Below are 23,405 nucleotides of genomic sequence, written 5' to 3'. Positions count from 1 at the left end.
ATATGGAAGGGTTTACAACCACTTTTAGTCACAGGTCATTGATTTCATGGAGGCTCAAAATCCTACCTGCCTGGGGCAAGCCTTGGAACCAAAATGTGGATGAATATGTCCTTGAGATCTGATGTTTGAAGAGATGCAGCGTTTTGTTTGGGGGAGTCGTATACAAGGGTAAAATTTTACATTTGAACCTTTACATACATAAATGTTTTAAGACGACTGAAGGCAATTCAGCAGCTCAATGTTCATCCATAACCGTTTCCATTTTAGGGCCCCGGACATTAGTAAAATCCGGGCACGGGTTGTCCCTTTTCACCATTCTACTCAATCCTGAAAAAAGGGCTTGAAGGTTTATCTCGTGTGTCCATCAGGATTCCCATAAAGGGAGCACAGGTGTTGATGGCGAGCACTGGGCTCACATGGCCGCCTTCATGGAGATCAATGATCCTCTCTTTGCTTCTGCATTAAAGGAGTCTTTCTGTGTTCTCTGAAGGGGATTTGCTGGAAATTGCTATTGACTGCAGCGCTCGTCTTTGGATCTTCAGCTTCTTGTTATTTCTTGGTGATACTTGAAAGTGTTCCACAGGTTCTTCTGGCAGGTTTTCCCAGCGGCCTTGTTTTATTGAGTCTGTAGATGTTACGTAATTTTACCTTGGCGATGGAACTGAAATGTCAGCTTCCTCTCATTTTAATAAATACAAATTTGCAGAGGAATACGGTTCTCCGTGACTTCAGAGGAATCTTACTTCTGTCACCCAAGAAAAAAAAAATAAAGCCGCAGCTTTCATGTGCATCGTCAAAAAACATTTCACACCGGGGTGTTGGCGTGCATTCTGGGACATTGGTGAAATCTGGTGCTGCCCATGTCGACTGGATTGTGTAAATACTGGGGAAAGACTGGCTGCAAATGTCTGGGTTCTCTAGAAAAGGCACAACTGGTTTTCCATCTAAAATTACTGCACAGCCTTCCTATCTGTATGCCTTGCTTGTCTGCCTGCCTACCTGCCTGCTTGCTTCTGTGCCTACCCGCCTGCCTGCTTGCTTCTGTGACTGCTTGCTTCTGTGCCTACCTGCCTGCTTGCTTCTGTGCCTACCCGCCATCCCTGCTTGCTTCTGTGCCTGCTTGCTTCTGTGCCTACCTGCCTGCTTGCTTCTGTGCCTACCTGCCTGCTTGCTTCTGTGCCTACCTGCCTGCTTGCTTCTGTGCCTACCCGCCATCCCTGCTTGCTTCTGTGACTGCTTGCTTCTGTGCCTACCTGCCTGCTTGCTTCTGTGCCTACCTGTCTGCTTGCTTGCTTCTGTGCCTACCCGCCTGCTTGCTTCTGTGCCTATCTGCTTGCTTCTGTGCCTACCTGCCTGCTTGCTTCTGTGCCTACCTGTCTGCTTGCTTGCTTGCTTCTGTGCCTGCCTGCCTTCCTTGTCTACCTGCTTCTCTGTCTGCTAGCCTGCCTATTTCTCTTCCTGCCTGTCTGTCTTCTAGCTAAACTTTCTCTTGAAATAAGTGGTCCCATGAAAATGTTGAGAGGGCATCCCTCTTTAAGTCTTCACCTAGATCTACCAGCACCAATCTCCTGGCACATTAATGTGTCATCAATTTCAAGTTACCCACCTCTGGAGAGCTTTGGCACTCTTCCTCATTTCTTGTCCCAGTAGCAGCTTGGTAACCGAAGCAAGCAATGAAGATTGTAACCTTCATTAGCTATTTTATTGCAGTCTTTGCTCCTCTTCTTCCTTTCTTCTTTTTTTTTTTTTTCTTTTAAAAACTGCTTTAATCTGACTTCCTGTTGGAGGGGTGGGTATATTTGTTCTTCATGGTCTCACTGTAAGTGGAAGCACAGCCACCCTCTCTTACTCTCTCCCGAGTTGGATTTGAGATTTGTAGTAGGTAGGGGTAGGCAACCTTTCAGAGATTGAGATCTAATTGTAACTGCAGTGATGTGCTGGTTCAGATTTCTCCTTGTGTCAGTCTGTGTGATTGTAAAGTCTTATTATTTTTTACAAAAAAAAAAATTATACTTATCTACACTGTGCAGTGGTTTTGCACAGGGCAGCCTGGATCCTCCTCTTCTTGGGTCTCTCTTCGGCTCTCCTTGCCCCTCCCCCCTGACAAGTGCCCCCCACAGTAAGCAGCTTGCTATGGGGGCACCCGAGCCGAGCTGCAGCTCCCTGTATCCATTCAGACATGGAGCTGCGGCCTAACCCTGCCACGCCCCCTTTATCTTCTCATTCACTAACTGAATTTGACAGCAGTGGGAGCCGGTGGTGCCGTGCTGTTCTCTCAGCCAATGAGGAGGGGAGTCCCATCATAATCATACAACATCGCTGGATAGAGAGAGGTCTCAGGTAGAGGGGCTGAGGGGGCTACTACACACAGAAGGCTTTTTATCTTAATGCATTAAGATAAAAAAAAACTTCTGCCTTTACAACCACTTTAACCACTTCCCGCCTCCACATAGCAACATGACAGGCACAAAATGGTTGTATTATCCTGACTGGACGTCATATGACGTCCAGCAGGATGAGCCGCTAGTGCGCTGCTATTGGTGGGGTTGTGTGTCAGTCTGACGCACCCCTTCTCCAATCTAAGTAAAGAGCCTATGACATAGGCTCTTTATCATGTGATCAGCTGTGTCGGATCACATGGTAACAAGGAAGTGCCATTTATTGGCTTTTCCTCTATTTGCACTGACAGGCGAAAGTAGAGGAGAGACGATCGGCTGCTCTCCTGACGGGGGGACGGGGGGGGGTCTGCGCTGATAATCAGCGCATTGATTATCAGTTTAGACCAGGGGTCTCAAACTGGCGGCCCTCCAGCTGTTGCGAAACTACAAGTCCCATCATGTCTCTGCCTGTGGGAGTCATGCTTGTCACTGTCAGCCTTGCAATGCCTCATGGGACTTGTAGTTTTACAACAGCTGGAGTGCCGCCAGTTTGCCAATCAGTGCCTATTGGAGATGGCACTCTGTGTCCATCAGTGATGCCTACCAGTGACACCTATCCGTACCACCCATCAGTGCCATCTATGAGTGCCCATCAGTACTGCATATAAGTGCCACCTCATCAGTGCTAATCGGTACTGACTCATCAGTGCTCATCGGTGAAGGAGAAAACTTATTATTTACAAAGTTTTGTAACAAAAAAAAAAAAAAACACACTTATTTTGGGTACAGTGCAGCATGACCACACAATTGTCCTTCAAAATGCGACAACACTGAAAGCTGCAAATTTGGCCTGGGCAGGAAGGGGGTGAAAGTGCCCTGTATTGAAGTGGTTAAAGAAATGACCCCCTTTTTCTCAAGTCCATTGTAAAATAAAGGCAGAAAGCTGCACCACAGGTAGGGGCACCTGCAAAAATATAGATTGCTGCAGAATGGAGTTTTGCCTTAAAGTGAAAGATGAGGATAATATTAACTATTCTTAATAATGTTCCCTTCCTCCCTTCTATCCTGTTTACCTTGTATTAAAAAAAATCTACGTACTTCCCTATTTTTAATCTCACATGATTCAGCAGCTCTGGCTTCACTGTCAAAGGGCGCACTTGACAATAGCTATCAATAAGCATGGCTGGAGCCATGACATCACCCCATGGCCCAGCTGTTGTCGATGCTCTCTCTTCTCCCCTGCAGCAGCCACTCACTGACACGTGTGAATCTGGGCTGCTGGATCACAAGACCACTGGACTGGAACAGATTAAAAATCGTTAAATATACAGCCCCCTTTTTTTTATTTTTTTTATAATAGCAGTGGCGTTCTTATAATAGTTAGTGTTAGTCTCATCTTCTCATCTTCCACCTTAAGTAATACAGGAATATTTTCAGCTTCATTTTCAAATGCTAGCTCGAGGAACATCGTGTTCAGCAGGCATTAAGCATTCAGCAGGCTCATTAGTCTCCTGAAGCTTGCTACATGCCTTCTGAAGCCTGCTAAATGCTTGTTTAAGAGAAACTATACTTATGTCATAAAGCTATGTTAACAGCCTTGCTGGGATAGATACATACATAATTGAAAGCCTAAGAAACTAACTTTCATAGGGAAAACATTACTCCGGGCCTCCTGTGGTGCTTTCCAAAATCTCTAAAGGCCTAGGCAGTGGGCCATGTCATATTTGAGGATGGGTACAGTCTCAGTCTAGATGTGTGAATCCTGCCCTTTGCCAAAATCATGTGACCAAGTATCCATGCTTTTAACCCTTTGACTGCCAGGGATGTATAATACACATTAGCTGTTAAAGGGATGAAACAAGCTCAGAGATTAAATCTGCCCCTGACTGAAAGAACTGACCTTTCTGATAACGGTGAGTGACTAGAATGTGTCATGCAGTTCTGGGTTTGCAGAGCTCTGTAGCTCAAGCCAAAATGTGACCGGCAGACTTTTTACGGTTAACCAGTAGCCAGTCTCTAAAAGACATAAAAGGAAACTAAAGCCGGGTAAAGACAAAATTACAAGTCTTTTTTTTTTTTTTTAAAGTGCCTATTTAAAGCGGTAGTAAACCCGCATTTTTTTATTTTTATTTTTTTTAAACACCTGCAAAGCAAAAGGCATAATGAGCTAGTATGCACCGCATACTAGCTCATTATGAAATACTTACCTTAGAACGAGGCCCCGACATCTGGCCCGATCCACGCCGAGGGAGCTGACATGCTCCCTCGGCGTTTCTTCCAGGTATCGCGGCTCCGGCGCTGTGAGTGGCCGGAGCCGCGATATCGTCACTCCTGCACATGCGCGCGGGAGATTTCATTCCGGCCGGTCGGCCACTGCTGGATTTTCAGGCCGAGAATCCCCTTGTGCGCATGCGCCGCTGCAGTCAGCGGCGCATACCGAGGGGAATATCTCCTAAACCATACAGGTTTAGGAGATATTTTTTTTTACCTACAGGTAAGCCTTATTATAGGCTTTCCTGTAGGTAAAAGTTAAAAAATTGAGTAAACAACCACTTTAAGGGGGCACAGCTCAAAAAAGGAGAAAACTCGAGACCTTGTTTGTCACATGACCACAGACAGTGGAAACTTGACACCATAGTGCTAAGAGGTCCTAGAGCAGGGCTCTCAAACTGGGGGCCCTCCAGCTGTTGCAAAAAGTCCCATCATGCCTCTGCCTGTGGGAGTCATGCTTGTGACTGTCAGTCTTGTAATGCTTCATGTGACTTGTAGTTTCACAACAGCTGGAGGGCCATCAGTTTGAGACCCGTGTCCTAGAGCGACTGGACACAGTACTTCCAATAATAGTGATCACTGTGCAACACAGGCTGGATAATCCCAAGACTGGGGAATCCTGTACTGCACAAACAAAAGGTGGAAGTGCCTAGTTCAGTGATGGTGCACCTTGGCACCCCAGATGTTTTGGAACTACATTCCCTATGATGCCCACGCACTCTGCAGTGTAGTTGAGCTTCATGGGAAATGTAGTTCCAAAACATCTGGGGTGCCAAGGTTAACCATCACTGGCCTAGTTCATTATCTCAAGCATTTTAATAGAGGATACAAGGTGAAAGGTGTGTAGGTGTATATGTGTGTGTGTGTGTGTGTGTGTGTGTGTGTGTGTATGTATGTGTGTGTATGTATGTGTATATATATATATATATATTATATACATACATACATACAAGACCAGTATGAATGGTAGCATTATATAAACCCAGGACCCAGAAGCAGGCCCATCATAAAACTCCTCAGGTTCAAGTGGCTGATAGTACCAAAAACAAAAGTGCCATTAGACACTAACTCAAGCGCTCACAATGGACTGCTGGAAGGAATTATTCATGTGGTTGCAGAAGATTAGAAACTCATGGAGTTTCTTAGAAATTGGAAAACACAAGTTCCAGTGTATGATCTGCAGCTCTTGATATAAAAGATTGGGGGAAGATCCACAGAGAATTGTAAACAAGTGACTTGTTTGCAATTCTCTGATGATAGTAGCAGCTGATTTATTTTGGGAGACATGCCAGTTTTTGATCTGGAGAAAGGGGCATGTCCCCTGAAACATGTCAGCTGCTACTATCATCCACTTAAACCTGAGGAGTTCTACCATGGGGCAGCCTTCTGATTCCTGGGTTATATAATGCTATCATTCAGTGTGAATGATGCCATTGTATAACCCAGGAAGCAGAAGGTGGCCCACTGCAGAAAGGTTCAAGTGGATGATGGTACCAGCTGACGTGTTTCAGGAGACATTTCCCCTTCACCGTTTTTGCTCTGAAGAAGGGGGCCATGTCTCCAGAAACGCGTCAGCTGTTACTATCATCCACTTGGACCTGAGGAGTTCTTGAATGGGCCTTCTGCTGGTTCCTGGGTTTACATAATGCTATTATTCGCACTGGTTTTGTGAAAGCTATTAACGTGCTTGAGATAATGTGCTAGGCATTTGGGCCCTTTGTTTGGGCAAGTATTTGGGGGCATGTGGAGTACATTTTTTTTATTTTTGATTGCTGTAGTAATTGGCTAGAGGGGAAAATTGTTTGGGGGTGGGGGGGGGCTTCTCTTGGTGGACCTCTATGAAGACTATAATTTACAGGTCTAGTGTAAAAATTGCATATGGGTACTTGGCTATGTTCCTGATTAGGGAGCTGTCAGAGATTGCACCTTTGTTTACTGACAAGACTGGATTTACAGCACACATAGCTATGGGATTATCTTTGCTTTGGGGAAGTTCCAAGTTCCTGTTGAGGATTCCACAGCTCTAACAAATTACCAATTTCTCATGTGTGATGTCAGAGCATTGTGAGTGACAGGAATGTGGTTAACATTATCGGTACATTATACTACATTACATATTCAGTACCTGATATTAAATCCAGTAAACTGTGGAAAACCTTAGAGGAAATGTTCTTGTTCTCAAAATCTAATCTAGTCCTCTTAGATATAGAGAAGCAGAATTCAGGCCGCATACATAGTCTGGACAAAGTTTGTGATCACATGATCATCACACCTATATTGGCTTGTTTGATGTCCCATTCCAAAACCACAAGCGGTGGAGATGTCTATCCTTTGTTGTTACAAGAGCTTTACTCTTTTTACTCTTTGGGAAAGGCTTACCACAAGATTTTGGAGTATCTGTAGAAATGTTGGCCTATTCAGTCAAAAGAGCATTTGTGAGGTCAGGTACTGATGTTGAAAGACCTGGCTCGCATTTTGGCTTTCCAATTCATCCTAAACATGTCCAGTAGGGTTGAGATCGGGACACACGAGGTCTTTCACACCCAACCATGTCTTTATGGAGCTGGCTTTGTGTACAGGGGCTCAGTCATGTTGGAGCAGAAATGGGTCCTCCCTAAAACTGTTATCCAAGGCTGGAGTCTCGTAGACGTCTAAGGCCCCTTTCACACGGACGATCCGTTCAGGTCCGCCTGTCAGTTTTTCAGGCGGACCTGAACGGATGCTCCATAGAGGTCTATGGAGCGTCAGATGTCAGCGGTGACAAGTCCGCTGACATCCGATCCGAAAAAGTGTGATGGAGGAAAAAGCTATTTTTCCATCAGTCATCGGATCGGGTGACGACGGACATTGCGGTCCGCCGTCACCCGATCTCCCATAGGGGAGAGCGGCGCTGTGACAGGACCGTGCCCTGCGCAGTGTGCAGAGATAGACCTGTCATCTTCCTGCTCAGCGGAGATCGCTCCGGCGATCCCCGCTGAGCAAGCGGATATCCATTGGGCGGATCAGCACTGATCTGCCCCGTGTGAAAGGACCCTAAAATGTCAACAATAACATTCACTGGAAACACTTTGAAGTTATCACTAGCTTGTTGTTCTCTATCCATAAATATAATTCTTCATGGTTTTGCTGGTTGACGACGCTCTCTGTGGTTCAGTGTCTCTAAGCAACTGTTGATATGATATCGGCTGCATAGGGAGTGCATTGTTTTTAGTAAGTCAGCCAAATCTTTTTTTCATTGTGTGAGGGAGTATAAACCAGAACCTCTTATAGCCGTGTTTGTGCCTGCAGGTCCAGTTATAAAGCAACGGGATCTCAAGAATACCATTACCAAAGATTTATATTAACCTTTGAGTATCCCAAGAATACAATTAACATAGCTTTATATTGAATACCATCAGGCCCCTTTCGCACGGACGGCTGTTCTGCCGCAGTTTAGCGTGTGTATTTTTTTCTGTGAAATTCAAGACTCCAGGCACAGCCATCAGCTACATTTGTACAGTGCAATTACCTGCGTTTATGTGCGTTTCTGTGCAGTTGCGTTCAGCTGCAGCTATCTAATATAGTCGTTCCCATAGCAACCCTTTTATTTTTATTTTTTTGGTCCCTTGAATCCCTTCTCACGCTGCTATCCGCAGTTGACACAAAAGACTGCGATTACCTGCGGTTATGTGTATATAGCTGCGCTACATCGCACCTGGATGCATTCAATTCTGTTTTTTCTATTCGCACCGAACCGCACGTAACGAAATCGCAGCTAAACGCTGTGTGTGAATGGGGCCATAGGGAAGCATTGTGTGCTTTTAGCTGCGGTAGAAAACTAGAAAATCCGCAGCTAAAAGCACCATTCTATCCGTCCGTGTGAAAGGGGCCTTAAAGAAGTTGTAAACCTCCCTCTAATGTTTGTACCTATAGGTAAGACGCCCTAGAATAAGGCTTACCTATAGGTACTGTAAATATCTCCTATACGTGCGCTGTTTTGGAGATATTTGCTGTATAATGCGCCAATGATGTCATTGGTGCATGCACTCTGAAGCAACTCATGCGTGGGAGTGATGTCACGCGGCTCCGGCCCGTCGCACAGCCTGAGTCTGCAGCCCTGGAAGGAAAAAGGGCAAAGATGGATGCGGCCTGCAGCGGGGACAACGTGGGCTTTGCTTGCAGGTAAGTGTCGCATAATGTGCTAGTATGAGATGCATACTAGCACATTATGCTTTAACTTTGCAGGGAAGGAGAATTTTTTTTTTTTTTTTTTTTTTAGATTCCTCTTTAACATAGCTTTATATTAACCTTTTGAATAGAGGTCTACTTTAAAGCAGCAGTAAGCGCTTTAACCACTTGGCATTCATCAGTTTTTACCCCTGAAGACTGAACATTTGGAGGGGGGGGGGGGTTAACGATATTTTTTACTTCTGCTACAAAACCCATCCAATAACAAGATAAAAAAAAAAATAGAAAAAATTCTTTCTAGAAATTTTGGCAAGATGTATTCTTCTATTTGTCTTTGATAAAAAAAAAAAAAAATATATATATATATATATATATATATATATATATATATATATATATATATATATATATATATATATATATATATATATATATATATATATATATATATATATATATATATATATATATATATGTGTATGTATGTATATGTGTGTAATAAATATATATATATATATATATATATATATAATTATATAATTTTCTCAAAATAAGTAAGTGTAATAAGCAAGTGTATATTGATTTGTGTATGTTAGCATTTAAAAACTATGGTATATATTTAGGATTTTTTTAATTTTTTTAATACTACTAATGGCAGTGATCAGTGACCCATAAGGGGACTGCAATAGTGTGGCAGGCAATCTAAAATGAACTGACGCTGGAGGGAAGTGACTAAATGACCTCACCAGTGACACTAATACAGTGATCAGTGGTAATAATATACACAGTCATTGTACTAATGTCACTGGCTGGGAAGGGGTTAACATCTAGGGTGATCAAGGGGTTAAATTTGTGCCTAAAAACATGTAACGTGTGCTGCTTTTTACTACAGGTCTTTTTATTTTATATCCCTGCTTTGCAGAGATCAGAAACCGAGATCGCCCCCTCTGCACAGAGCCCTGTGTTGATTGTCAGCACTGAGCTCAGGGCTATGATTACACACAGTTGATCAGCAGGTCCTGGTCATGAATCATTGGCTGGAACTTGCTGATAGACTCCCGCTGTGTACAATCAAAGTGGCAGTCGGCAGGTGGGCACGCGCCCTAAACACTGAAGTGGGCAGTGACTTACTGGTACGTCACTTTGCCTGTGCGGGTTGCCTGTCCACAGTACATTGCGGTCTGCAAGGGGTTAAAAAAAATACTGGGCACTCCTGCAGGTTAATGCCATAATGTGCTGCTAATATGCACCGCAGACTGGCACATTATGGCAGAGTTGCCTTTTTAAATGAACCTCTCCAGCGGTACGCTGTTGCCAGTGCCAGCACCTCCATCTTCGCCTGGTCTTCCTTTCAGGCCCATACACACTGGCCATTTAAATGGCTGGAATGCGATGACTTCACTCCTGTGCATGCGCACGAGAATCGAGATCACAGCACAGAGCTTTGAATTGGTATGACCCTCAATGCAGAGCGCACTGCGCATGCGCCTACAACGCCACAGGCTGCTACAGCTGTGAATATCTCCTAGGCAGTGCAATTTGTAGGGTATTCATTGTACTTACCGGTAAGCTTTATTATAAGTTTACTTGCAGGTACAAGTAAAAATGCTGAGTTTTATTATCGCTTTAAATGCCCCAAGGCGAATTGTAAAGCTGCACTCATGTGGTGGGTGTGCATGTAAGGGAGAGTATCCAGTTATCTGATGATGGCTGTGAATTCAAACAAATGAACCAGTAATTTAGCAGCCTTGGATGGCAGCCAATGAAAACGGCTTCACATGGACACCTAATAAGAATCATCTATTTGGCTCAGAGCAAAGCATCAGCCTTCTGTTTTCTTAATATAGATATACATAGACACAGTTGGCCAAGTAGAACTGCACCTATGTTAATTAGCTTAGTCAGTGAATTCAGTGTGTAATGGATGATGATGAGAATGAGATCACTGTGTGCTTTTTTTTTTTTTTCCCTTCCAGCTCGGTCTCCAGTGTTCAGTGCAATGTTTGAGCATGAAATGGAAGAAAGTAAAAAGGTACAGTATGAGATTTTATAACTAATTTAAAGCAACGTTGTTCATATCACACAGTTTTTTTTTTTTTTTTGTTCCCGCGTTTACTGTTGATTTTAAACCCATTTGAAGTCTCCCAGTTTATTGTTGTAATGCAGTCAGGTTGCATCAACATTAATATATTTGATCTTCTTACTGTGCTACGTGTTTATACTTGTTAAAATACCCCGTGCTACCAGCACACTGGAGGGTTAGACTGCCACTCTCCCACCCACGCATCAGCCTGGGGTTCCAACAATCCCAATATACAGTGCCGTGCAATATAACGCTTTGTTAGAATGTCTATACACCATATGAGAAGCCTTGTAAATCATTACCAGTGCAATGCCATTCTATATGTCTCATAATAATAAGACGCTTAATTAAAAAAACAAAAGTGAATGCGATTATTCAATAAACAATTTCCGGTCCACCATTTACTCAGGTCCGTGTGTTTTTTGTGTATCTAACACATTTTATTTATTTTTTTATTTTTTTCATGCGTTATGCATCACGTATTGCCTCCTCTTATAACCACCATGTTCTACTTAACTGCTCTGTGCAATGATTTTGCACAGAGCACGTCCATTCCTCTTCTTTTTGGGTCCCCTGCCAGCAGCCTTGGCTCCTCCCCACCTGCCAAGTGCCCCTAGTAGCAAGCCTGTTTCTATGGCGGCACTCAAGCAGGCTCACTCATGAGCCGCACTGTTTCTCCATTCACACATGACTGCAGCTCGGCCTCACTCCACGGTTTCTCTTCTGGCCCATGAGAGAAACCCAAAAGAGCCACTGCTCTCATGCAAATCGCTGGATCAAGATGGGGCTCAGGGAAGTATGGGGGGGAGGGGGGAGCTGCAACCAGAAGTAACCGTAATGCAATGCATTACTGTAAAAAAAAAACTTGAACCTTTAGAACCACTTTAATCAGGTCTAAAGCACTTCTATTAGTGGTTTCTCCACTGCTGGATCTCAGGAACTCGATCCATCTCCATCCTCCATCATCCATGAAAAGAGTGCCATCATTCACTCAAAAAAAAATTAATAATCATGCTTTCAGAGTAATCCCACCACTAGTTTTGTTAAAACTTTATTTAAAATATCACTCACAAGGTAATGTGCACTTTAGCATACAAGCATGTATTTCCCCTTAAAGCGGAGGTCCACCCTTAAGTGGACCTTCCGCTCATCGGAACCCTCCCCCCCTCCGGTGCCACAATCGGCACTTTTCAGGGGGGAGGGGGGTGCAGTTACCTGGATAATCCAGGTAACTGCACCCACTTCCGGGATAACTCTCTGCGGAAAGGGGCGTAACTTACACCCCTTTCCGCAAGTGCCCGCCCCTTCCCGCAAGTGCCCCGCTCCCTGCTGGGAAACACACAGATCCCAGAGGCAGCGGGGAGCGTCCTTATTGCGCAGCGCGATTCGCGCATGCGCAGTAGGGAACCGGGAAATGAAGCCGAAAGGCTCCATTTCCTGATTCCCATACCCAAGATGGCGGCGGCAGGACCCGACAGACGACCTAGAGATCGGCTTCGGGTGCCGACATCGCGGGCGCGCTGGACAGGTAAGTGTCACTATTTTAAAAGTCAGCAGCTGCAGTATTTGTAGCTGCTGGCTTTTAAAAAAAAAAAAAAAAAAACGCGTAGTCCCGGTGGACTCCCACTTTAAGATTTATGGTCTTCGGGTCACTCACAAAACGGCACTCTGCATACTTCATGGTCTCCCCCCTATGCGTTGCATCACAATACCTCGTGGCTTCCTCTGGGGATGATGCCTGGGTTTCCAGTGGCCCCACACACCCCCTGAACACTGCTCCAATCTACACTGATGCTCAGGCAGCTAGAGTTGCATTTATTGGAGCAGTGTGCAAAATCTGCAGTCAGAGATTAGCAGCCGAATTTAGTATGAACAAATGCACAGAAAGAAGAGCAGATTTATTGCTGTATTAAAAAGTTAGGATACCTCCAATTGGGACTTTAAAATGTCTTAATCACTGATAGAATGAGTAAAATAGTTTTATTGATACAATTAGAAACTAACAAATTATCATGCAATGATTCTTAAAACAAACTTGTACATCAAACACACATCATACAATACCTTGCAGTGGAATACAAAAGTACGTATATAGAGTAGTTTCTCTCCGGTAACCGAGAACACTTTACCTAGCTGGTTATAGAGATGCTTGCATCCAAGTGGTGCAGTATGTTTATTTTCCCCAAATCGCTATTCTGCTATTGGAAATTTCTTTCAGCATGGCAGTAATCGGATACTTTATTATAACTGGTAAGCAAGCCACCTGCTTATATCATGCTTTATTAGTTGTGCACCTGTTATAATGGGAATACATTTTAAATATGTGTCATGTTTCCAACTCTAGAATCGTGTGGAGATCAAGGATGTTGAACCTGATGTTTTCAAGGAAATGATGTGTTTCATATACACCGGAAAAGCGTCTAACCTAGACAAGATGGCTGACGATCTGCTGGCTGCAGCCGATAAGGTATTCTTGTTAATCGGCAATAATGTGAAAACGGTTTGAAGAGGGTTTGTCAGAGCTCTGTGTATGAAACTGAAGAGGGCAGAGATGGTGGTGTTTGTTAATTTCACACTGAGGCGCTTTAAAGGCGTTTTAGTGCTAAAAATAGTGCCTGCAAAGCACCTCTCCTGTCACTCCAGTGTGAAAGCCTGAGTGCTTTCACACTGGAGCAGTGCGCTTGCGGGACTTTTTTGGGGCTCCTAAAGCGCCCCTGCCCATTGAATGGGCAGCGCCGCTACACGGGCGCTATTAACCACTTCATCAGTGGCTAGCGGTGGTTAAAAACGCCCCACTAGCGGCCGAAAAGTGCAGCTAGAACAACGGTAAAATGCTGCTAAAAAAATAGCAGCGCTTTACCGCCGACAATCAACCAATGAAGTTTTTCATTGGAGTCCTGCTGTTAACACGCCTTTTACACAGGGTGCCTGTGTAGCAGCAGGACCGGAGATGGGAGGTGCAGCAGATCTGCACTAAAGCTAGTGGTTGGTTGCTAGTTATTTCAGAGGCACATGATAGGGATTTCTGATGGGTTGGATAATGTGCATTGGGTGGGCTCTGAGGGAAAGCTCTATTTGTGGGAATAAAAAGGGCATACGTTCTATTTGAGTACAACGTCGCACGACTGCGCAATTGTCAGTTAAAGTAACGTAGTGCCGTAACGTAAAGCTGCGTGTATCCGTGAAAAGCTGACAAACTTCAATACCCTATATTTTCCATAGGTGTCAATTTAATAGCCCCCTATAGGTCATCAGTTTAGCATTTACTTGTCTCTTTCAGGTCAATAGCAGGAAGGGGAAGAGAGCAGACGTGTGTCTGCTCAGCTGCACCTGCTATGCTAGGCTAGGCCCGCAGATGGGTAAGCGGAGCCTGGGATACATGGCAGTGGTGCACTCCTTACCGGTGGGGGGGGGGGGGGGGGGGAAGCAATCGGGTGGGAGCGCTGCTGGCGGAATGCTTCCATTTGACAGGCAGGAGTTTGCTTGTGAGATATACACACAATCCTGTATGTTGTACGGACCTGGCAGCGAAAAGAGTTAACATTTGATTTGGAATCAATGGACTTGACTGAACGAAAACCACATACACTGTTAGCAATTTGGACTTTAAATAAATATTTTCCATCCTGCCCCTTCAGATGTTCTCGTCACTGCAGTCGAAAACGAACATTGATTTGACACCGCTAATAATTAGAAAAATTAACAAGCGTTCTTACAACGAAAAACGATAAATTACATTTTACTATTGTGTACCCAGCTGTTGTTGTACATGGGAAAAGATATTGTGATGAGAGAGACTGACACTTGTCGATGGCTTACCCAGTAGGCCCTGCTTGCCTCTTTCTTTCCGCTATTTAAACCAAGCGGCACAAATCCAGTGTTTCATAACTGCTACTAGCAGATAAGCCAAGAATGAGATTTGGCCAGGTAGTAAAGCACACATCCCACAGACTTTTACTACAGAACTTTCTACTGCCGTCTAAAGATGGTCACTGATGGGGATCCTGTACTCAAGGGACTGGACGTCCCACATTGGAGGAAAACTATGTTCCCTGGATTTAACCATTGTGATTATTATCTACTCACATTGTAAGTCAACCCCACATATATAATCGCTTTTCTAAAGGAAAAAAATTTCCTCTTCTTAGCCTCATTATTTTGCCTTCAAATTCTCACCGTTTGGGATTGGCGGCCCAGCTGGTTTGTTAGGCTGAAACCTCAGGGGTACAGTTAGTGATATCTGTCGCTTTTTAATTGCTTGATTTGCTGCTTAAACTTGCTGTTTCCTTCCTATATATTGAGTCTGTATGATGAAAGTAAAGATGACAAAGCTTAAATGATGTTTATCAGGCTCTTTTTTTTTTTTTTTTTTTTTTTTCCTCTTTCCCTCCCACCTCAAAGTATGTTGACATTTCTCAAGCTGGCGGATAATCGCAATGTGTAAACCATTTAATTGATACAGGACTGCCAAAGATATTTGGAGGCACTTGGTCATTTAAAGGGACCATTAAACTGGAAATGCAGCTAATTTGATGAAAACATTCAGGGCCCATTCACACTTTGCCATGCAACGTGTTAACATGTGCTGGAACCCATGTATATTAACACATGACAGCCCAGTATCTAATGGGCTTCACCCATTTTTTTTCAGTACAGTAAAGCATGGCATGTGATGCAGTATGGTTGGCCGCTACCGTAAAAGTGTGGTGGAATACCGTTAAAAATGAATGGTGATGATTTCCATTTTAAAGCAGTGATATTTATAGAAGCAGTGCCAGGGATACCTATAGTACATTGAGCTGCAGTTATGTAGTACTCCTTAAGGCACTAGCTATCACTGGGAGTAATAAAAATAGGTAGCGCCATTGTTTTGTTTTTTTAGCTAACGAAACATATAAAGAAAAAGTTTAGGTGAAGTGCGTAATGTTAAAGCTAATGCTGGGAAGGGAGGAAAAAATCCTTTGCACTGCAGTGGTTAAATGCTTGTTACATCTAAGGAGTAGAAGAGACCGTATTGCTTATCTTTAAAGTTTTTCTTTTTTAAATAACAAACATATGCTTACCTGCTCTGTGCAGTGGTTTTGCACAGAGCAGCCCAGATCCTCCTCCTCTCGGGTCCCCCGACAGGGCTCCAGGCCCCTCCCTCCTACCTAGTGCTGCCAAAGCAAGCAGTTTGCTATGGGGCACCCGAGCCGCTGCTCTGTGTGTCCCTTCAGCTTGGCCCCACCCCTGCTCTCTCCTCATTGACTCACTGGCTGTGATTGACAGGAGCCAATAGCTACCACTGCTGTCACAGCCGATGAGGAGGGAGAGACCTGGGAGAGCACAACGCTGGATGGAGATGGGGCTCCGGTAAATTTTAGGGGGGCTGCTACGCACAGAAGACTTTTTTACCGTCATGCATGAAGGTAAAAAAAAAACATGAACCTTTACATTTCTCCCACTGCTTCTATGCTCTCCTCCTTCTTCCTGGTGTTGTTAACCCCTCTCAACCCTATGGCTTAGAATAAAAACTTTAGAAGGTGCCAGATGCCAGATGCACATGAGCCTGCTTTAAGCACAAATGATGGATTTGATGATGGTAAACTATTTATTTAGGATATATATATATATATATATTATTATTACGGACAATTTCATAGATTAAGAAGAAATTATATAAGACTGGAAGATTATACTCCACAGGGTGAACATATGCAAAGAAAGTTTGAAGAGAAGGTCTATCCTAGGGATCTAGTCTCTTCATAGTTAGTAAGTTCAATCCTAGGTCCCCATTCATATACTATGGCAAATTTTGGACAGAAGCCAATTGGCCTACCTGCATGTCTTTGGATTGTGGGAGGAAACCGGAGTACCCAGAGGAAACCCACGCAGACACAGGGAGAACATGCTCCAAGCAGGTAGTGTCGTGGTTGGGATTTGAACCAGCGACCCTTCTTACTGCTAGGTGAGAGTGCTAACCACTACACCACTGTGCCGCCCCCTAAATAAGCCATCAAAAAATGAAGAGAACATCACTAAAGAAACGGGAAATACAGCTAGTTTTGTGTCGACTTTCAACACTAAATATAGGACCATCTTGAACATTATCTATAAACATTATAATATTTTGAAGCTTGATCCACATTTGGCTCCTCCGTTACCTCCTAAGCCACAAATAACTTTTAGAAAATCACGCACCATAAAAAATATCACTGCCCCGAGCAAGTTAGAAAAATCCAACAAAAGACCTCTGTTTGATATTGGGGCCTATTTCCACAATAGAACAGGTATCTTTCAATGATGGAAAAGAGGTTGCCTTACTTGCCAATCAATCACTGATGGATGTTCGAAGATTGTTACCAACAAAGGCGCCTCTTTTCAGATCAAGCAGTTCATCACGTGTTCGACTGAATTTGACATTTATGTCCTGCGTTGCCCCTGCACTCTCTTGTATGCGGGCCGCACGATATGTACCCTGCGTACTAGAGTAGGCGAGCACCGTAGGTTTATTAAAAAAGGTTATGATAAGCACAGTGTCCCACGCCATTTCCTCTAGGCACATAACAAAGACTTCAGATGCCTGGAGCTTTTGGAAATTGAGGCCATCCCTAAGGGCACGCTCACCGACAATGAGAGGTTTTCCCTTCTTTGTAGGAGGAAAACTTTTTGGTTTTATCTGTTGGGCTCTCTTTCACCCGAGGGCCCTGAATGAAGAACTTAATATTCTTAGGCCGCGTACACACGAGAGGATTGTCCGTCCAACTTAGTCCGCTGAAACGTGTTTCAGCGGACAATCCGCTCGTGTGGGCTTCAGCGGACTTTTTCAGCGGACAGTCTGACGGACTAAGTCTTTCGGAATTTCCGTAATTTTGTCCGTCCAAACTTGGTTTTCGCGGACAGTCCGCTCGTGAGTAGGCTAGTTGGACGGACTAAGTATGGCGCATGCTCAGAAAGGATTTACACGGCCGAAGGTTGCATTGCTTTGTATTGGACGTCGTATTTCTAGTCCTGTCGTACGTGCTGTACACGTCATCGCGCAAGCTTTCAGCGGACTGTCTGTTCGTCATGTGTGGTCAAGTCCGTTCATTCAAAAGTTGGACGGACTGTCTGACGAACTTAGTTGGGCAGACAATCCGCCCGTGTGTACGCGGACTTAGTATCGTGGTTTTATGCTTGACATTTTGATAATTTTTCATACCGAGTCCCGCAGTACCACTGATAGCTTAATACCAATAGACTTGTCCTAATCATTACCCCATGCATGTACGGTATGTTGCTATGCAAGGTGCTTATAGACATGAATACATAAAGATCTATACATGCGGTTTCTTCCTATTCCTCATTGAATTTGTAATTACCCAGTACTTACAATAATCCCTTGTCATCATCATTGATAAAATCATGTATCATCTTCTTTTGATTTTAGATACTAGATTAGGGCTGAAACTATTATTTTCATAATCGATTAGTTGGCTGAATATTGTATCGATTAATCAGTAATAACCTTAAAAGTGTGGTGTATTATTTATATGTTAAGTAAAAAAAAAAAGGCAATTTATTCTTAATTATCTATATGCAGTGGTAAATATAAGTAACCAAACTATATGGTTAGAGAGCAAAATCTCTGATCCACTCTGAGAATAACAGACAGAAGAAATATACTGTATATACTATAAGAGAAGACATGTACTGTATATACTATTAGAGAAGAAATATGCTATTAGAGGTTGAATCTGGTTAATATCATCAGACTCTGATCTTTTTTTATTTTTTTTTAAATTCTAATAATATTTTTAATTATTATAAAGTATTACACATGATTAAACAGTTTCAAACATATATATTACTTACATACATAATAATCACATTTATTATTTTATTTCCTCTTTTCCCCCCTCCCAAACATATCTTGAATATTTTAACATATAAAAAAGAAAGAGAAAAAAAAAGGGGGGGGGGAAATACACATCCAACCCCCCCCCCCCCCCCCCCCAATTTCTCTCTCCCCTCCCTCTCTCCTCCCCTGTGCGAAATCTTTCCTTTCATTTCTTCCCTCCTTCTTCCTCAATTTTTTACCAATTTCCTATACTGTCTCCAGGGAGTCCAAACCAGGAGGCACCTTTCATACGTATCTAATTCTTGTGCTAAAGTATCTCTATTCTCTCTGTTATCCATTTCTTGGGCCCATTCGTTTATCGAAGGAGACTGGGTTGATCGCCAGTGCCGCGGTATCACAGTTCTTGCTGCCGTCAACCAGTATCCGAGAAGATTCTTTTTAATGTTTTTATATGTTCTTGGTAACATAGAGAGAAGGGTGATTTGTGGTGTGTTTGGGATTACCTTCCCAGTAACTAATGTGTATAATTGCATAATCTTTTCCCAAAAAACAAAAATTAGGGGACATTCCCACCAAATATGAAGCAATGAGCCCTTGTCTGTATGGCACCGCCAACATATATCTGATTTTTCTGGGTATATACGATGGAGTGTCACTGGACTCCAGTACCATCTTGAGAGCAACTTGTAGTTCGTCTCTTGTGCTTTAATTGACGGTGATAAACAGTGAGAAAAATTAAATGCCTTCTCCCATTCCCCAACCTCAATTTGAGCATTGATCTCATTAACTCATTTATTTATATCTTTTTTTTATTTAAAGAAAAAAAAAGTAGACTGCAGATTTTCAAACAGAACTGTAAATTATTATATTATATGATATATTATATGCTGGTAAAAACCATTTCTTTCTTCAAAAAAATTTAAGAACATTTGTTTGATTTTTCTAATCGTTAGTGGGGTCAAATCGACGTTCGTTTTCAACCACAGTGACAGGAAAATTTTGAAATAGAAAACTTGATCAAAGGAATTTTCAGACGATGTATGTGGTTTTTGTTCAGAAATTACATTCGTTTTAAAAAGAGAATGTTAAAAGCAAGTGAAAATGTCAAACAACATTCTTTCAGTGAATGTTCAAAGATTTTTTTGTATGAATATTCTCATCTGAAAATTGATTCATGTGGCCGGCATAATACACACCTATGCAGTTTGCGTTTGATCTCTTTCTACACTGCTTTTTGCTGTGCATTAAGTACAGTATAAAGTGCCCCAATAGCAAAGTAAAGAAAACTTCTGCCTTTTAGAACCACTCACTTCCTGCCCAGGACTACATGTCCCATGAGGCATTGCTCCTCACACATTCACAAGTTCTCAGGCATTTACTGACATGTATGGACAGTGTACTGAGCTGCATGTGTGCTGTACCTTATTTCCTGATATGTAAACAAATAATGCATTCTGTATGCAAGCCAACTAATCGGCTGGCCGATTAATCAATTATGAAAACGGTAATCGATTAATTTACTAATGGATTAGTTGTCGATTAGTTGTTTCAGCCCTATACTAGATTAATTCCCATATTTATTCCCTTTTTTTTAATAAGAATTTACATGACATTCCTCATTACTCATATCAATATTTTATCATTTATTTTTAATTTGAATTTTTCTTATATTTTACAAATTTTTATAAATTTATCAATTGATTTCTGTTCATACAATTCATTGTATGGCTCATATGCATCTGGCACCTTTTAGATCCCTTTCACACAGGCATTTTTCAGGTGCTACAGTGCTAAAAACCCCTGTAAAGTGGCTGAAAAAAGCCTCAGCTGCAAACCCAGTATGAAAGCCCAAGTGTTTTCACACTGAGGAACTGAGCAGCTTCTTTGCAGCTGTGTAGGACCGGTGAATACACCGCTCCTCCCCATTGAAAACAATGGGGCAGCTCTGTTATACCACCGTCAAAGCCCTTTTTGGCCATTAGCGGGGGGTTAAAATAGTGCAGCTAAAAATAGCGCCACTTTACCGCTGACGCCCGGGGGCTTATAAAGTTTATATTCTAAGCCATAGGGTTGAGAGAGGTTAAACCCCTTTTTTTTAACGCATACTGTTAGGTTAATTTGGTTGTCTGCGAGCTGGTGGTAAGTAGGCTTTGTTTTTTTTCCTGGGCATTCCCCAGACATTGTTGTTACCTTGAGAGAGGTTAACATACACCAGGCTCGTTATCTCCACCCCCTCCCCATCCCTTTCAATGGGTTTAAATACTGTTGTTGCCGCTTCCTCCGTGACTTTAAAAAAGCGCATGCGTGTGAAACATGTAAGCCATGGCAACCCAGAGCTTGTGGTTCACCACTACAGACGGGCTTCCTGTTTCGCCTTGTTTCCGGTGTGGTCCTGACATCATCCAGCGCGCCTGGCTCCAGTGGGTTTGTTTGGCTCTCCTGGATCCATCTCCCAGCAGCGGATGTCATACCACACTGCCCGCGGCTTAGTGGGGCTTATTTCCATCAATTCACATGGTTCAGTACATCTTTTTTCCATGCCTAATTAACAAGCCGACTGGATGATGTCAACCCTTCCCTACCTGGATGTCATTGTGGTACCGCTTTTATTTTAATCCTAGCATCTATACTGGCTATATGCTCCTATGACTGTTTTTTGCAACCTCCACAAGTTTTTATATATGACAGTTGTTCACCTTTCTCAAGTGCAATAAACTAACTTTTTTACTTAGCCAGTGGTTTATAAATATTTATGACATTTACCCATAGAGCGCTGCTCTGTTGTCTTTTGTTCCTTGTTATCCATTTTCCAGTGGTTGGCAGCTGCATTGGGTTTTAGTCCATTTCACATCTTACCGGGCATCTACATCCGTATATATGACTGACAGTTCCTAGCGCTTAAGGAACTTTGTGTTTCACTGACAGAGGGAGCATGCCGGAGTGATTAGTTGACCATTGCACCTTATTTCTCTCCCCCTGGGAAAAAATTAGCATTTTTACCTTTACAGTGTGGAGACCCCACTACAAGGGTAATTTTATTTCTTTTGCCCAATATTGGGGTTTAATATATGTAGTGCTGCAGAGGTTGTTGGGAGATTGTAGCGTAATTTAAGTCCTTTCAAAAACTGTGAGCAGGCAGGCTCTTTATTGCAATGTCTCTTCTGCAAATAAAAAATATACCTGCCTGTTTGCAGTCCTCTTTGGAATGTACTCTGAGCTGTGCAAGAGCACCTCAGCTTACTTTCCCGCACAGATCCTGTGTCTCGGGATGACTGTACAGGAGTGAGGTCATCACATGCCAGCCAATGAAGATGGGTATAGTGCGGCACCCTGTAGAAGGGACATTGGACTATTGAAATATAAGCATCTCAAAGTTTAGCTCCAACTTTATTAAGATAATTGGAGACTTGGGTTATGCTACCAGTTAGACACCAGAGACATGTTGCAGTAGTCTTGGGTAGGCTTGCCTTTATCCGGTACCTTGGGGCACATTCCTGACGCAAGCGATGGAGGCGCCATTTCTCCTACTGACGCCAGCGGTGGGGGCGCCATTCCTCCCACAGGCGCCAGCGATGGAGGCGCCTTTCCTCCCACGGGTGCCAGCGATGGGGGCGCCATTCCTCCCCCTAATCAGAAATGCACTGTTTACTCCCACTGATGTCAGGTCAATTTCTACTCCCAGTGGCCATAGTCCAGCCTCCCTTAAAGTGGTTGTAAACCCTTACAAACCGCTTTGACCTACAGGTAAGCCTAGATTAAGGCTTACCTGTTGTTCCAAGTAATATCTCCTAAACCTACACGGTTTAGGAGATATTTGCCGAAAGACCGGCACCGTTGTCTACGGCGCATGCGCCGTAGACAGCGGTGCGCAGGTGCACTGAGCGCGCCGCAGTTAACAGCGTTATGCCGCGTGTGGCGGCTCCCGTGTGCATGGGCGGGAGTGTGTCTTCGCGGCTCTGACGAATGACAGCGGTGGAGCAGCGAAACCCACCAAGAAGATGGAGGCTCTGTACACAAGGGGACAGCAGTGACATCGCTGGCTCCTGTGTCAGGTAAGTGACACATAATGGACTACTATGAGATGCATAGTAGTCCATTATGCTTTACCTTTGCAGGGAATCAAAGAGGAAGTAAACCCATCAGGGTTTACTTCCTCTTTAAATTGTGAAGGACTGTAAACTGAGTGTTTTAGAAAGATTGGAGACCCCTGGTCCACATTAAGAATAGCTTTAGGTGAGTAAGCTTAGACATGGTTCTTCTATGATGCACTAAAACCTTAACCTTCAGGAGAACTAGCGTCTGCCTTTCCTTTCTTCCCCCTTTTCACTGCATTTTGTTTCATTTAATTTTAAGTAAACGTTAAAAGATCTCTGATGTAGTAAACAAGTGGCAATAACATACAGTAGTTAAGTGGTCTACCTGTCGCATATTATTGGCGTCTATTTCTCACTTAGTAAGTAGTTGATTGATCTTATGGCATAGAGCAATAAAATAAGCGCCGTTAGTCCTTTGATGCACTGGTAAGATGCCACAGTGTTATAAATACGAGGAGGGATCGTAAAAAAGCAATGTAATTCAACTACAGACAGGTTTAGCTGCCATGTCAATAATGCAACAAAGTTGTAGTAATTACAGCTCTTTGAGGAAAAGACTTTCAGCCGTCTTAAGAAAGCCACAGGGATGTGGT

General features: G+C 43.2%; 1 protein-coding gene across 4 annotated transcripts in view; it reads left to right on the top strand.

Annotated features, from left to right (window-relative positions):
- The window catches only part of SPOP (speckle type BTB/POZ protein), a 75,186-nt gene that overhangs the window by 39,078 nt on the left and 12,703 nt on the right, over positions 1-23,405 (top strand). For all 4 annotated transcript variants that reach the window (XM_077459990.1, XM_077459992.1, XM_077459991.1 and 1 more), the window contains exons 8-9: positions 10,793-10,848; positions 13,244-13,366. In XM_077459990.1, the coding sequence (XP_077316116.1) occupies positions 10,793-10,848; positions 13,244-13,366 (179 nt within the window). The remainder of the gene's footprint in view (positions 1-10,792; positions 10,849-13,243; positions 13,367-23,405) is intronic.

The sequence above is a fragment of the Lithobates pipiens genome, unplaced genomic scaffold, assembly GCF_037356315.1.
Source record: "Lithobates pipiens isolate NorthernLeopardFrog02 unplaced genomic scaffold, aLitPip1_a1.2 Scaffold_28, whole genome shotgun sequence".
Lineage (NCBI taxonomy): Eukaryota > Metazoa > Chordata > Amphibia > Anura > Ranidae > Lithobates > Lithobates pipiens.
This window is presented reverse-complemented; position numbering and strand designations above follow the sequence as displayed.